The sequence below is a fragment of the Gavia stellata genome, chromosome 11, assembly GCF_030936135.1.
Source record: "Gavia stellata isolate bGavSte3 chromosome 11, bGavSte3.hap2, whole genome shotgun sequence".
Taxonomy (NCBI): Eukaryota; Metazoa; Chordata; class Aves; order Gaviiformes; family Gaviidae; genus Gavia; species Gavia stellata.
Window position 1 is genome coordinate 1136989 of NC_082604.1, and position 16727 is coordinate 1153715.

A 16727-nucleotide genomic window follows, 5' to 3' on the forward strand; every position below is an offset into this window, starting at 1 on the left:
GAGTGATGTGTGTGGACACGCACATGTCTATATGCCCGCAACAGAATTTTGATTGCTGCTCTTACTTCTGAAACTTTTGCCAACTTCTGACTGTTATCATTTTAATTCAGGGTAATACGAAAATCAATACCTTCAACTGGTCGAAGGTCCGTAAACTAAGCTTCAAGAGGAAAAGATTCCTTATTAAACTCCACCCAGAGGTTTGTGTAAGTTTTATTGTAATAGTGGGCTGGTCAGTGTTAAAAAAAAATACGTATTCTTCATTTTATTATGAAAAATTCTAGAGTTTGTAATTTTATAAACCAACTTCAGCGGGGTAGGCTTGGCTTCATCATTCAAGTAGAAATCTTCCCTTTCTCACTCCACATCTGTCAGCTTAGATTTTTAGATTTCATATATCAGCCTCAGCTTATCCTTGACATAGGCGTACGCATGTGTAAATGTAAGATAGAAAAAAAAAACACCAAACCCCAAGTATTTGGTGCATCCTGTCTCAGTACTTTTACTCAGAAGAAGTTACATTTAGTATTTCCCTTGGATATAAATGGAGGTTAACACTCTCATGAACTCTCTGATCCGTTGTTGTCGAAATGCACTGAGGTAACTCAAGCATTGAAATCGTAGATCTCTGTTGTTTAGGTGAAAGTGTGTTAGGGAGTGCTTTTGGCTGTAGCTCCTTAAAAGAACACTGTAGTCCACTGCTGATGCAAACAATGATTGCTTTATATGACCGTTTCCTCCAGGAACTTGTTGAATATGTGCTGCTCGAATGAAAAATCTGGTAGAGAGTCCCTTGATTCAAATGAGAATAACCTGATACACTTCAGGAAAGAACAGATGGCTGAGATTATATTGTAGGAGCTTAATTTTAAGGGCTGTGTGATTCGAGCCTTATCTTTTCTGTACGCCTGTATAGCAGAAGTGTTATTTTCTGTGCTTGGCTGCTTTACAGTAGATGCTTTTGATTGCAGATGTCATCAGAGTTGTTGTTGTTTCCACACCGGATGACTAGATTATGTTCAACCTAGGGTTGTATTAAAATGGGAAGAAAAATATGTTTGGACATACTACAGTTAGGTGTATCAAGGAAACCCGGAGCAGGACACATTGTCTGCGTTTGTAGCGATGTCTCTCGTAAAGACACCCTCAGAAATTTCACGTGATAACTGTGCTCTGACATACGCAGTATTTTCCGGTCTCGTTTAAATCTCAGAAGGCAAGACAAGCATCAGAACTTCTAAGGAAAGAGGAGTTTAAAATTGCTACTATTTCACTTCAAGATTTTCCTTTCTTTCAAATTACTTTATGATCCATATTTCTGAAGGTGGCTTATATCCAGCGTCTTTCTAAAGTCAAGTGCATTTTAAACATTTTGACAGGTTCAAGGTAAACAAATACTTCGAAAGCTATTAAATGATTTAAACTGCATTCAGAATCACTTCCAGTGCTTTAAGGCATACGAGAAGTGACTTAGCAAAATACTGCATCTCACTGGAGTTCAGCTTTTTTGTTGACACCTATTTGTACTCTCCTTTACTCCTCCATTGCCATTTTATGTGCTACTTAGCTTTTGTGTTTTGTTCCCAGGGCCCGTATCAAGATACGTTGGAGTTTCTTTTGGGAAGTAGGGATGAGTGTAAAAACTTCTGGAAAATCTGCGTTGAATATCACACGTTCTTTAGGCTCTTTGATCAGCCAAAGCCCAAGGCTAAAGCAGTGTTCTTCACCAGAGGGTCATCTTTCAGATACAGGTAGGGAGAAACGTAACAGATTTATTAAAGCTCGATTCCTTATGTCTTAGAAAATGAGATCAAAAGGAAAAAATATTCTAAATCATTCCATCTATAATTCTCATCCGCCGCGTTTCGTAACGTTTGTACTTTGTGGGTTCACAGTGGACGAACACAGAAGCAACTAGTGGATTATATTAAGGACAGCGGGATGAAGAAAACCCCGTATGAAAGGTAAGTACAGATACTTTCGTAGGGTGAAATGTAGGTGAGACGTTCACAGTGCCCTTATTCCCTAAATTTCAGTGTTTCTAAATGATGCTTGGAGGCATGGTCGTTTGCTGACTTCTCGGTTAATGAGGTCTACCTCAAATTTAAGGTAGCTGAACTAAATTAAAAGAATTTATAATTCTGTGATGATGTAAAGAAGCTTAGGGAAGTTTCAGTATTGCATTTGAATGTCTGTGGACAATGTGTGACTTAGCCATCTAAAAGTTCAGTACGTTCTGAAGATTCATTGAAATTAGTGAGGACTTGTCGGTATGTCACTGTAGCTACGCAAGCAGCCAGTGGCAGAGCTCGTAATTGAACTTGGGATCTGCAAGTCTGAAGCTGTGACCTTAAGTACTCATTCATTTCTAAACATATCAATAAGTAAATAAAGAATGTGCATTTTTGTTGTAAAATTGTCATTGACTTACTTGACTATGAAACGATCCTGTCTACATCTGGGAAACTCCTTATAGTCTTTCATCTGAAAGATTATAGGAACTTACTAGGAATTCTAAGAAGATTGCATTAATCTACTATTAATAAATATTTTTAATGTCTTAGACTCCAGTCGAGCTCCTTTTCTGTGTGGAAGATTGATTTTCTAGTAAATTCTTGACAGAGACTGAATCTAACCATGAGTGTGATGCAGGATACCACTTTTTGGGGTGTAACGTATAGAATTTTATATGCCATAAATTATATGGGTGACTGAATTGTAAGGTGTTTGGAAAATTGTTACAGATCAACTCATTCTGATTTTGAAGCCATTCATTTGTAGATGTTTATACTGATGACAAAGGAAGAAGTTAAACTAAGCGTGCTATTTAGTCTGGTCTTCTGCCCCAAGTTGCTTTTGAGTTCTCCTTCAGGGGTATGAATGATCCGGATCTTGCTTTATTCCATTTTCTGTATGGTTCTTACTCCTGCGTTGTTTAATTCACAACTCTTGTGACTTTTTAAATCTCGAACTAATTGTTAACAAAACATGATAAAACACAGCTTGAGACGTTTCTGTTGGCTACTAGAATGGAAATAGCTGAATGGGGAAGGGAGGAGGCTGACTCGTGTCTTGAAAACTCACAGGCTGCTTTCTGTTCTGCAGGAGGCACAGCAAAGCCCGAGCGTCCACTCGCGCTTCCAACACCGACATGCCAAAACAGGTCAGTTCTGCAGCACCCTCGATACTGCAGTCAGGGAAGCTGTCAAACAGCTTTCCGAGGTGACGGTGAAGGAAAGGGGATCTGAGTGAACTGTTTGTCTGGAATCATTTTCACTCTTTGATCTTCATCCCTGACGCACAGTTTTTCTTCTTTTTGCGAGCGGTATCGGTTTTGATAGTTGTAGCCAATGGAGTCTAAAGTGAGTAATATTTTCCTTTTCAGTGTTCAGCTTAAAAGAAAATGTCATCCTTTCTAGTATGTTATTATTTCAGAGGATTAGTTTGTCTTCAGGTACTAACTGCTTTCCGTGGAAGTCTTGAGTTCATTGTATAGATGCCTCCTACAATCAGTGGCAAGAAACGAGTGTTGCGCTGAATGCACTTCCTTTACGTGCGAGAGGTTAAGGAAGCATCACAGGATTTTGCCGTCGTTGTTTTGTGTTATTTCCCTGTGGATGCTTTTTCAGCAGAGGCTATAAAATACATGGATTTAACCTCCCAGTTATCAGAATTCAGGAAAATAGATCTTGCCCCTTACTGGGGATGCTGGATCTGTTTCTGTATGCAACGTTCTGTTTGCTGTAAAGCGAGCTCTTCCGAAGCACATATTCCTTCTGCCTCAGGAACTGGATGTTGCATTTGTTTGTTCTGTATTATAAAAACCTTTTTATCTGTTGTGTTTCTACTTTTTTTCCCTCTTAGAGTGTCCCATTCACTGAGGGCTTGAGAACCCCAGGGTCTCCTGCCTCAGCAGCTGCCCCCTTCCACTCAGTTCACTCATCGGCCGCTTCTACTCCTGTCCTGCCCATCTTTGCAGAAACCAGCCCTTCCTCTTTGGATCCCCGAGTGCCATACGCAAGAATTCCAGAAAAAACCACTGCGGCGCCAGTAGAAGAAGCGGGGAGGAAAGTGATGCAGCAGCCCGGATCTCCCATGCTCCAAGGTGTTGGGTTTGGTAGTGTTGCAGGAACCTGTAACCCTGCTTGTCCTGTTGTTGAGAGTGGTTGCGGTTTAGATCTAGACGTAGAGAAGAGTAGTAAGGAGAACAGGGTCGCTGTTTGTAAAAATGACAATGATGAGGATGACTTTACCACAGGTGTTTTCGTTGCTGAACAAGAGCATCAGCATGGCGGTCGGGGTGCCCCTCTTTTCACCTTGACAAATTCACAGTTACAGGTGTCAGAGGAATTTATTGATGATGACCCAGCAGAAATTTCCTTTTTTGCTGGGGGCTCTGAGGCGTTTTCATACATGTACGGTGGTTTAGAGTTAAAGGGCTCTGATTTTTCTAAGCGTGTGATGGAGTCGCCTGGCTTAACTACAGATGCCCTTCAGCAAAATGCGGTCTCTTCTCAGTCAAGCCCTGACAGGTACTCAACCGAAGCAGTAGATATGAACATGGAAGATGAGTTTGAGTTTGAAGAAGGGAGCGATTTCAATGGCAATGAGAGACCATCAGATACCTCAGAGCTGTTTGAGGTGAAGGCCCAAGCAAGTAGAATGCAAAGCCTCCTGAGCCCGTCCGAAACGAGTTCGCTCATCAACAACCGCTCCGAGAGCAGCTCCCTCAATAATTTGCCGCTGAACGGTACGTCCTCCCTGCACGCGTACAGCTCCGCCAACCATTCGGAGGCCAGTTCCATGGTGAACTTTCCCGCCTACTCGGTCCGCTCCGAGTCCAGCTCAGCCTTTCAGTTCACGGACATTATTGACCAGCTGGAACAGCTGAGCTATCCGCCTACCACCACGGAAGACTCCAGCAGCACAGACACAGACTCCTGGGACTCCGAAACTGCTGCGCCGCTGGATGTAAACCTTTTTTTTAGTAACCCTTTTGCTCAAGCCACCAGTGATAACTTTGCTTTTGACTTTCAGAATAATTTAAAAAATCTCACGCAAGAAGACTGGACAGAGAAGGCACATGCCAATTGATTGATTCTTGATTATTGTGAGGAATCCCTCTATGCTCTTCAGGCTTCGAAGTCAAAAGGGTGTGATGTCAGTCACTTTAAGAAAGCAAACTCTAATCCAGTGGCTGGATTTTAAATCACATGATCTTGTTGATCTTTTTTTTTTCAGTTTCCCTCAATGCATCCTAGCGTTGGTGCTGCATTATATGCATCGCACTGCATCCAGAATGTGTTATAATAGGCTACAATGTTCGCAAAATACTGCATTTAGGAAAAACCACTGATTTCACCGAAGTTTAGTAGGATCAGCGGGCTCAGGCAGACATCACAAATTACAGTATATTGAAGGATTTCTTTGGCTATAAATGTATCCGTAAGAGTGTGTTATAATATGCTGTTCCTCCAACACCCGAATGCAACAGTCACTTTTGCACATTCTTGTTAACAAGCTGCCGCATCCAGTGAATTAGCGGTTTTCCTGCACTGCAGTGAGAGTCCTCATTTGGGGTTTCTTTTTGTTTCCACAATCAAAAAAAATGGGCAATCTTCAAATCAACTGTGAAGGAAAGTTTTAAAATACCAGCTTATGCAACATGTCTGCGGTGTACATCGAAGAATAAATAACCGACGTGGTGGTTCAGAAGAGGGGATGTGTACGCAATCAAAGCGGTCGCCAAAACTTCTTGTGAAGACAATCATTGCATTTTCTGACTTCAAAGTGCCTTCAGCAGTCCAGCAACAAACAAGTGCCCTGCGGCTTTGCAGCGGTTTGGAGATACATGCGTCGACTATAAAAGCACTTTGCATTTTGTCTCACCTTCTTTTTCTTTATTTAATCGCTCTGCATAAAAATGCTTACAAATTAATTCATGAAAGTGTCCTTTATCTGTGGAAGACAGGTGGTGGTAAACCCAGTGATAGCTTTAACTCTGTCTTTAAAATACGAGCTGTATTCAGAAAAACACCGTAATCTTTCTGAGAAATTGAGGTGTTAGGAGGAGCGAATACTGTAGACAACAGTTTGAGCTTCACTGCTATTATAAATTTCTTTAGTCGGGTGATTTTGATGCGAGACTTTGATCTGTAAGTCTGAAAGCGTAATTGAAAAGAGAGTTACCGAACCGGTCACGTCTAACTGAGCAACATTTATTGAGGTGAAACACTAAAAGTTGTGAAACGTCCTTCCTGTCTGCCAACCTGATGGACTGGGGGGGTGAAATTCTGAGCTTCAGCTTGTAATAGCATTTTTTAGAGTGTTTTGCTTTTGTTACGAGCAAGAATGTGAAATACATAACACCTGACCGAAACCTTGTGACGGAAAGCATCATCTCCTTCAGGCGTTTGCTTTTGGGGTTCCCTGTTGCCCAGTTTTCAATCCTTCGCAGTTTCCAGAAGGGCAGAGTGCAGTACTAGTACAATCCACACCTCCAAAATAAGCAGCTTACGGTTACAAGCATAACTTTACGCTTGATATTATTCATATCAGTTTTCTTAAATGTGGTCTTGATCAAAAAAGACCTTCGTTCTTCACTCAAACATTTAAAAAATACTATTATTTCTCAAAATTCTGATAATTAAAACTTCAAGGCAATTCCTCTCGATGGATGGTAGAACACGAGGAGGTAAAACCTCCTTTAGTCACTCATTTCTTCTAGTTTAGTTTTTACCAAGGTATGATTATTCATCGCAGCACTTGCTTTTACGTCGTGGTTACTGTGTTTGAGTGGAATCGCTGTAGTTCCATGAGAAACCTGTCGACTTTGCCCGTGGCACAGAAAATCAATTTAGAACAAAGGATTAGTTTGGACCTACAGGAACGTACAGCAGTTTGATTGCTCTTTTTTGTTTATAAGCGCTATGCGTTTTTTTTTTTTTCTTCTGTTGAATGTGTGTTCTGGCTCTTCTTTCTTCATACCTGTGGAGGCGACGTCGTGGATGCGTAATATGACATTTCTAAGTAGGCACTTGGAGGAGGTCTTCAGTTGTGGCCAGGGCTGGTACCTTGAAGTATGTTTTTAGGTGGTTTGTCTGTTTTCCTTCCCACAACTAACTACATTATATAACTTAAAAAACAGGAAGAAGACTTCTTTCCGCAAACTCTCTTACGGGTGGTGGAGTCAGGGACAAATACGTAGATAAAGATTTAGGGGAAGGCTGTTAATTTCTTTGATGTTTTAAAAAAAGAAGCAGCATTCAGCTATTTACATATAACCATGTCTGCCTCCATTTCACCTTCTATGCCTCAATCACAAGCATTCTCGCTAAATGTTTTAGAATTGCTTAATAATGGGAATAAATCCAACTAAATCCTCTAGGTTTTCAAGAGATCTTAGGAAAGAGCTGCCTGTGTTTTCAATAAACACGCTTGGCAATGCTGAGAGAAGGCGTGCCAGTACGTTTTCTTGCAACGCAGTTAATTCGAAAAGGCGTCTTCAATGGTTTTCTTCTTGTATTTTGCAATTATGCAGCTCTTTTATTGGCAGTTTTAAATCTCAGGGATTAAAAAAAAAAAAAAAGTAGTTAGAGTCTTAATGTAATGCTCCTTTTGTTTTCTAAAGGAATGGGAGTGACTAGGATCTCGGTCCTTTAGCTTAGCGCGAGATGTGCGGAGCCACGGGTGAAGACAGGGCGGTGGGGTAGGGGGAGCTTTGGCACGGGTACGGAGCTGTTCGGATGAAGGTTTTAGTTACAGGTCTCCCCGGGAACGTTGCCCGTCACATCATCTGACTCCTCGCTCTCTAGACCTGGATTTGGGATGCTTGCGCAAAGACGATGCCGGTCAGCACCTACGAGCCGATACCCCTTGCCAGGATTGCACACCGTGGCGTACTTGCAGGTTGCGTGAGGGTTCGGTGCTGCTGCCCGTGCCCCTGCCGCCTGCTAGTTCTGTCTGCGCTGTTGCTACTTGATAGCATACGTCTGTCGTGGTTTCTTCCTGGGCTTGTCTGATTTTCAATGCTATATGGCTTCTGAGGATGCAGTTGCATGCTTAGCTCTGTTGATTTAATCGTGGTTTCCCAGATAGGCACAAAAGAGGAGAAAATTTACTTCCTAAGTAGAGTTTTTATTATAGCAAGAAAGCTGTGAGAAAAGGTTCTTCGTCGTTTCCTCCAGAGGGGTAAGTTCAGATTCACTTTCCAATAGAGATGGAGAGAAAACCAGCCTGCCTTCAAGGGCACGGGCCGTTTCAGTGCTTCGCCGTGAACCCGAGCACCAATTGCGAGTTATTTTAGTGCGCTAGAGCCAAGCCAGGCGTCCTCTTCTCCCCCAGTTGTCTCCTGAAGTGGCAGGAGAAGGTGAGAGAAGGAAGGGTTTTCCGTTCTCTGTCCGTATCGTTTGTCTTTGGGTAGCCCGAGGGAATTGGTGAACTTCGGTGCGGTGTGGTTATGTCCCGAGTACCAGCGATGCTGCTGAGCTTTCAGTGTTACTCCTTGCGGTTTGTTCTGTTTTGTTTTATTTTTACAGTGTTGATACAACTAAAACTTAGTTCCTGGTACTGATTTGTTTTGTTTTTTTTTCCTGAGCACCCAAGTTTTCTTTTCAAGAAGGTGAGTAGTATGCTGGCAGGTGTGGCGTTGGTGCCAGTCACCCAACCGAGAGAGCTGGGACCCTCGTAGACCCCGAGCAGCGAAAGCCGCTGCGGTAATCGCGCGGCATGAAAAAAGGGGGGGAGATTACATAGGAAAAAAATCAGAAGATCTTTGTCGAGTATCCCATGCGTGCTCACCTTGAGAAGAAAGCATTTGTGGAGCTGTGGTGGGAGCAGATGAAAGCCTAGGTGCAAACCTTCACTTGTCCGTGGCAAGTGAGTGGTCGTCCTCCTCTCCCCCCGACACTGTCACTTCCGCAGGTACGTTCTTTCACGTTTGCTTTCTGCCCCCATCTGCGGGAGGCGGGGGGGTCATACATAGGTACTTCTATTTCTCGTGGACGTACAGGGTTTAGTGCCGTGTTTTTCCAGTACGGAGAACCGCTGGGGTTTCCAGGTTTGTTCTCCTGCTCCAGACTGTGCATCCTCCGGCCGTTGCAGTGGTAGCTCGGCGATGGGAGAACGCTGGAGCCATCGCTCCTGCTCCTCAGCGAAATAGGGCTGTTCTCCATCCTTCCACTTCTCTTGTTTTCCTATTTCAGCAATTCCGTGCAGCCGTAGGAAGCACGTCAATCTTGGTGGCTTTTCAAAATGAGTGAGGCTGATGGGTTTCGCTCTTTCGCGGTACTCAACTTGTGCGTTGCAGTGCGACTAAAAGACACTAAGAAACGCGTGTCTTGGGTGGGTAGTTTAATGTGCACCTGTAGTCCTGTACGCGTATACTTCCAACCGTTCTACGCTTAAGCACATTTATTAAATGTAAAGCACTACATCAGAACATTTTTGATATTCGTGTATGCAGTTAGTGGAACTCTTTTTTTAATTTGCACAAAACACGGGTCATAGAATATTCTCTGACCTATCCACCAACCGGTTAAACATTGGTAAACTTTACTAGTCTGTGGCATCTATTGTGTGTAGACTTTGTAATTTTAAAGTACTCATTCATTATTCAAGTAATACGTGCTGTATATTTCCCAGGACTTACCATATTTTATCTTGGGATGGAATAGGGCAATACATTGATCTGCTCTCAACTTTCACTCTCATTTCCAGTGAATATCAGAGTTGCTGGATAATACCAAGTGTTGATCTCCCTTCTCCTGTGTATATTTGTATTGTGGTCGTTAGGTGATTCTGTGTACGGGATTTTTAATTTCTTTTTTCGGTTGGTGGCTTAGTTTTGGTTTGGTGTCGGTTGTTTTGTTTGTTTCTTTTGATGGTGGTCGTTCTTGTTTAGTTGCAATTCTTGATAAGGGTAAGATTTCTTCCAGACACTAATAAAAGTCATTATAATTTTATGATTTTTGGTGCAAACCTGTCGGTAAGTCATTCCCATTATTGTCATTTTGCAAAAAGTTCTAAGCCATAATTATCCGGTATTGATGGAATGAGTGAGTATACGATACAATTTTCATTGTAGCCCTTTAGCTGTCATTACCTCTAGTTTTTAGTAGATCTTACATCGCACTTGTCACAAATGCTATGTGTATATGTGCGGGTATGCATATACACTCTCTGTATGAATATGGGGAGACTTTACAGTTCCAAACACGTATCATAAAATCCATTTACTTTATTATCTGCTCGTGGGCTATCGTAGGATTACTCCACCGGGTGAGCTGTAGCTTTGCAGGTTTCGAATTCGGAGCGTGGTTAACTGAACCTGGTTGATGGGGAAGGCGTTGCTATCCATTCTCCAAAGTCACAATATCCTGCTGCTGTTCCGATGCCCAAGGCTGGGACGGCAGCCGAGAGCGCGGCTGGCGACAGCCCTGCGGATGGGTAAGAAACACGAAATGCCCGTTTGTCGATACGTACAGGGGTACGTGTGCCTTGGCTAGAGTGACTCCCCGGTTAAATAGGTGCTACTCTTTTCAGGAAAGGGGGTGCGTTAAGAAAACGACGAGGGGTGGAATTTCGTAATTGATCTCTTGAACTTAATCTTTTATATGGTAAATGTTTTATTGAATTACATGTTGGGATTTTTAATACCTTTGTGTCTGTTCAGATTGCCGGTTATGAACCTACAGATTTGTACTAATTCGTAATTTTAATTGTTTATGCAATAAAATAAGGAAAACTTTCATATAAATGACAACGTGGGCTTTTTAGCTTTATTTTTCATTACCCTTGCGTTTGAAATAGAATAAATATTTGTTCTCCTAGCCAAGGCATCTTAGAGTTTTATTACCAGATTTCTCCAGGCAGTTTTCCTCCTGTACACCCTCGTTGAAAGTAGAGCACAGCCGGGGCAACTATCGGTGTGCGGTTTTCAAACAACTGATTTCTGCAAACCTTTTGCTCGGGATACAAATGCGATTAAAAGTCCAGGTTTTGTTATAGGAATTACCTTTATTTTGGAGGCATTTTCTTTTAAACTGGGTATGTCCCTCCAACTCTCTTCTGTATATTTGGGTTTTATTGGAAGCCTGTCCTTTATTGTAAACATAGGGTATGGAGGCAATTGCATGTTTTCTAGGTTGAAAGTTCTCCTTCGGGAGTCTGACCGATGTATGGGTAAATCCTCTTTCCCTGAATCATAGAAACATTTGCTTAAAAAAAGTCAATAGTACTTGCATAAGGAGACGGAGCAGGTTTCTGGGCTAGTTTGAATTGATGATTTTGTAAAATTATTCTCCGCATTATGTTTGTTGAGTTATGAAAACACCAACTCCAAAAAACTTTGCTTTTCAGCAGGGACAAATGATTGACTTTTGACTTCCTTCCGAACATCAGGAGATTTTAGAACGTAGCATGTTATATTACTTTATTACAGGGCTTGAATTCGATTAACTTTGGGTTTGCCGCAAAGTTAAACCAATTTTTACGTAGACTTAAGGAAAACACGTACCTGACTTAAAGAAGCGATTTAGGTTGAAACCCTGACCGTTCATTTGTGCGAAGTCGTCGTGTGAGCACGGACGGGTCAAAGCTATCAACACAGCGTAAAGAGATTTCTGTTTAACACTGTGACAGTATAAAAGTTGACAATCTGCAGTCTATAGCAAGAGGTACATATTCTTTCTTGCCTGCATATAGTGTAGCCTTTACAAGGCAGGGGGAAGGTGGCAAAAGAAGGGTGGTCATTTCAGATCCTGGACGTAAAACTGGGACCAGCGTTAGGACTCTCCTACAGTATCACGCGGAGGTGTAACTTCACGGGTACAACATTTCACTGGAGCGTATGCCAAGTGCTATAAGCATGTTTGACCGTTTAATGTGATCTGTAGCCCTCTGAGGATAAGAAAGAAAGAAATGTTTGAATTGGAAGTCTCTTAGATAATTTTTTTTAGGCTCTTAGATGAGATTCTCTATCTCCTGACTATCCCTCATTATTTTAAAGGGAAGATTTTCAGCGGGTGCTGGGGAAAAATATATTAGTGGTGATGTTTTGAAATAAGGAAGATTGGGGATATTCCAGGATTTCAGTTGTAGTACCTTAGCTTGCAGAACACTTTCACTCTAGAGATAATAATTTGGTCTGTGCATGCGATGGGTTCAGCAGGGCGTTGGGCGGGAGGGGGCTCTGAGCGCGGCTTTAGCGTAAAAAGCCTCATCCGTTTGAAGTAGCAACAATAATAATATAATAATAAAGTTACATCTTTAAAGGGAACCAGCCAGTGAAATGCAAGGGCACTCCCTTCTGATAAGGGTCGAATTGCTAACATTTGAACCTCACGTAGCTTTTAGCACATCCAGTAATGCTCTTTGTTATTGGGATGCTGGTTTTGCTGTCTGTCTTTGAATTGTTTTAAGCATTCAAGCATAAAGCTTACAGAACCAGCACTTGCGTTTTATTTTTGTCGAGCTTTGCACTCAAATCTGACTTTACGGGTAAAGACTGAATTGGGATTGGAGAATGGAAGCATCCTCTGAAAAATAACTGAGAGGTGATGCCAAAAGCTTGCTGTCTTATTAGGTTATTATTAAGCTTGTTAACTCTGTAAACCAAATGAAGTCTGCTTCTGCTTAAACTTTTAGTAAAAGCTGGTCCGTATTAATATAATTAGCAAACCCGGTATTCTAATAAACTGGCCTAGTCCCCTAATGGGAGCTTTTACCGTTTAAAATTCTATTAAACTGGGAGGAAAGCCCACAGAACTGGGAGCTGCGTGCTTCTCTTTTTCTGAAACAACAGCTAGCCGGCGATCTTGGTAATGGAAGGTAGGACAGATCCCAGATTTGCTATTTCAGATCTGAAAATCCAACTCGCGGCTTTTCACTTAGCGTCACCGTGGCCGCAGGGATTTTTTTATTTTTCAGGCCAGGTTCTGCCTCGGACCTGGACCCACCTCCCCGTTCCTGCTGGAGCTGAACGTTTCCCAGAGACGAGAATTTTTCCAAAAGAAACAGAATTTTGCTTTGCACTTCTAAAGGTATACGGTACTGACAGAGGGGTGGCAGAGGAAAGGCAAAAGCTTTTTCTGAGTGTCGGCTGACGTGCTTCTGAAGGCACACAGAAAAATGAGATGCTGGGGTTTAGCATGCCAGTTTTCCAGAGCCACTTTTAAAATTAAAGCTGCAATTAAAACTCAGATACACGATTTTAAGTCTTCCCTCCCTCCCCATTTCCTTTTGTGCGACTTCAAAGGCATGAAACATCCTCTCCCTTAACTATTGTATAAGTACGCTTCAATTTAGCTTGGTTTATAACCGCAAAAAAAAAGTCTTAGTATATATATGGACATCTTCTAGTAGTTTATTAGAGTAAAGGCATCATAGGACTGATTTCAGACAACAGAAATTTAGAGGCTCCTGATGGTTCAAATGATAAAATTTAGTGTTAGGGTTAAGAAAGTAAATCTAGCAGGTTGTTACTGGATTTACTAATTTATTTATTCTTACTCAATTTTTTCATTTGCAGAAAATAGTTGTAATTTGCCACGTAGCGTTTTCTTTTTCCTCTCAAAGCTCGATCGGGAAGGCGGTTTCATCTCCCTAGCGTGTCGCCTGCTGCTGTCCCTAATGCAAGACCAAAACTGGTTTATGCTAAGGTAGTAAATTACGAGTCAGAGTTAAAACCTGGCTGCTGCGTGTTGGGTGATGGTTTTCCAAAATTTTCCTCCACTACCCATATCTCTGAAGCTTGCAAAGGGTAAAGAAGTGTATTTTGAAATGCCTGACAGGTTAGAGAAGATCTCTGCTGTGTTTCTATTAGCAAAGTAAATAAGAAGGGATTTGGGATATTGGACGCTCAATAGATGTATTGAGCAAAAAAAACCCAAACAAAACCAAACCCAATTGTATGTTAACTGCAATAATGTCAGTGCGAGGGATGGGATCTGAGTACTCTTGAAGAAAATACAAGGTAAGGTCATGCTTACAGCAGCTGGCTTAAGGTTGTTCCGTAGTCCCATAATGAACTTCTCATGACTGGTTTTCTATAATATTCTAAAGATAGTTTTTTTTCCAAATTTGAGTATGAACCTTCACGTCTGTATCCACTGAAGAGCTCAGTAAAAAGTAGAGTGGACAAACATTTGTGTTAAGTCATAGTTTTATATATTAAAGAGAGGTTTTTGCATTCTTATACCTGGCCAACAGAAGAGGCAGTATAAACAATAATAAAACAATTTGACTATATTATACAGTAGCTGCGAAAGATGCCGTAGCATCCTCACTGAAGTCCGTAGCTGCGTTCATGCAAACTACAGTGCTTTTGCAATGTTTTACTGTTAGACTCGATTATTTTTTTTCCCAATTATATGCATTCTTGTCTTTTTATGAAACTGTGGGTTTGTTTGCTTAAGGATACGTGGTTATAACTACATAGTGTAATTAACCAAGAAGCATTAGTATTCTTAAAGATCTTGGAGTATGTGGAATACGACACCGAACTGTCACGTTTTTTGATGTTGCATTGAGTTAAGTGCATTTGTGTGTGATGTGAAAGCAGAAATTTGTCACATACAGAATGCAGTCGTGTCCGTGAGGGTCTGGTTTACATCGCTGAATACCCACGTCATCGCACGGAAACCCTGACTCCTCCTTTCAGCGAGGCTTCCCACTTTGGGGTGTTCGGGTTACCACTTTACATGTAGAGAACGAATTTCCTCTTCATGCAGAATGTTGAAACGTGGAAACATCCCTCTCAGAGAACAGTCCCTTTTAGCGTACCTGGAGATGCTGCCGCCCGCGGAGCAGGGAAGACCTCGGCGCGCCAGGGTTTGCTGACGGAGGAAATCAGTCAGGTGATTTGATCTTCGCACCAATATTTCTACCTAATGAGGAGTTTTCTACGCTGAGCAGCTGTGGAAAGCAGCACCTCTTACTCCAACTCTTGCGTGGATTCTTCCTTTACCATCCTTCCCCAGGAGAATAGAGAGTCGCCGTACATCTAACCTGCTTGACTGTGAGCTCCCCCCTTGCTGCTTTAGTGGAGAAATACCGTGGGATTACAAGAAGGAAAATTTCGGTACACGTTTGTAACGTCATCTGCCAAGATACGCCATCGTATTGAGTTTATATCAAAAGCAAAAACGCTAACCCCAGCGGCTCCGTGATGTTTTATAGTCCTTTCTAGAGAAAACAGATTTCGAAAGTCACGTTAACCTCAGAAAGTGCTTTTTTCAGAATTTGCCGTTTAAGTTGCCAGCTGTAACAGCTCCTTCCTGAATTTTTTATTCCTTTCATCCTAGGGAACTAAACGGCAGCTACAGGGTGTCCTCCCGTAGCTATCGGCGTGCAGGGGAAGGGCACTCCTGCTCCCGAAGAAGCGATAGGCGTTTGCATCTGTGGGTTGGCCCCCTCCCAGGCCAGGGGAGAGGGGGAGCATTGTGGCTTCTGCTTTTCCTTTCAGGCTTCTCGAGGAGCTGAACGTGCCTCTTAGTTTTGTAAATCACTCTGGCTTCGGGCAACGGGGTTCTCGCTGTCAGATACGATGAGCGAGTGTTTGAACTTAATAATAAAAACTAGAACAACTCGATTGCCGTAGGCAGGCGGTGGAGTTTGTAGCAAGTTATATCCCTTCTGCCCCCCTTCTATCGGAACGTTTGGTCTGTCCAGAAGCAGTTCCAGTTACAAATTCTGGAACGTGTCGCTACATCGTGTTAAATTCCAAGAATTTAAAGAAGCTCCGCGCCCCTTTAAGCTTGTAGCTTATTCGGGTTTAAGCTGTCGTTTCAAGCATCCCTTACATGTAAAAGTAAACTTCCAATAAACTCCCGTCCCCGTATAGGTGAAACAAATGCCAGATGTTGTTGCTTTCCTGTGCTAATATTAAAAGCAGGGGGAATGAAGAAAAAGCTCAGGCAGAAACAAAAATCCGCTCCGGAATGACTGTGCTTGACTAGTGTATTAATAGTTAACTCCGCAGCCTCGCCGGTCTGAATCTCTTCCAGGTGACCGAGTGCAGCACTATTTAGCTTCCTGCATTTGTCAATGTGAAAACACGCGCTTGGGCTCCCTCGCCATTGTCACGCTGCCGGGCGCCTTGCAGTGATTGTGCTTCCCGAGCCGGAGAGCAGCAGCCGCTCCCGCCGGGAGTGAATCGGAAAGCTCCCGACTCCTTCTCCTCCAGTACATGTGCCCTGTGTCCGCGTCGAGAGACACTGGATATCCACGGGGGCTGATTTATTTATTTTTTTTTTAAAGCCTTTTTGGGATGATATTTCAGGAGTCTGGGAATGGATGAGCTGGCGTTTTTGGCTTCGCTGTCGATGTTTCTCTTTGCCTTCGGTCTGGTGATTGAGCCCTTGCTCTTACGCTGGGGAGGGCTGCGAGCGTGGCGGAGGGTTTGAGCACGGCGGTGAGAGCGGTAGATACTGAAGTGCTTGGTACCCCTTCAGTTGCCTGCTCTGATAAAGCTTGTCTGTTTATCATAGGGAAGATCAGAAAAAAAAAATAATAGGTGAGGTTAGGTAGGAATTTTGTGGGCGTAGCGGGAGTAATTGGAGTGTGTGTTGCCTTCTTTTGGTCCCAAAATACGGATCTTCTTAAACAGTCGTTTTCGCTGTGAACCCCTGAGGGATGTCGGCGTGCTGAAGTCTGAAGACTTCAGTCGTAAGAAGTCTGCTGAAGAGAGGAGAGCAGCTACTGTTCATAGGCTTAAAATCACTGTAATG

The 16727-nt window shown here is 42.6% G+C and overlaps 1 protein-coding gene across 2 annotated transcripts in view; it reads left to right on the forward strand.

The window, feature by feature from the left end:
* FARP2 (FERM, ARH/RhoGEF and pleckstrin domain protein 2) overlaps window positions 1-16727 on the forward strand; it is an 82139-nt gene that overhangs the window by 43766 nt on the left and 21646 nt on the right. The window contains exons 8-13 of one of the 2 annotated variants that reach the window (XM_059822493.1): window positions 111-206; window positions 1588-1751; window positions 1896-1964; window positions 3106-3163; window positions 3865-4107; window positions 4800-4806. In XM_059822493.1, coding sequence (XP_059678476.1) covers window positions 111-206; window positions 1588-1751; window positions 1896-1964; window positions 3106-3163; window positions 3865-4107; window positions 4800-4806 — 637 coding nt within the window. The remainder of the gene's footprint in view (window positions 1-110; window positions 207-1587; window positions 1752-1895; window positions 1965-3105; window positions 3164-3864; window positions 4108-4799; window positions 4807-16727) is intronic. The other variant, XM_059822494.1, reaches the window with a different exon arrangement.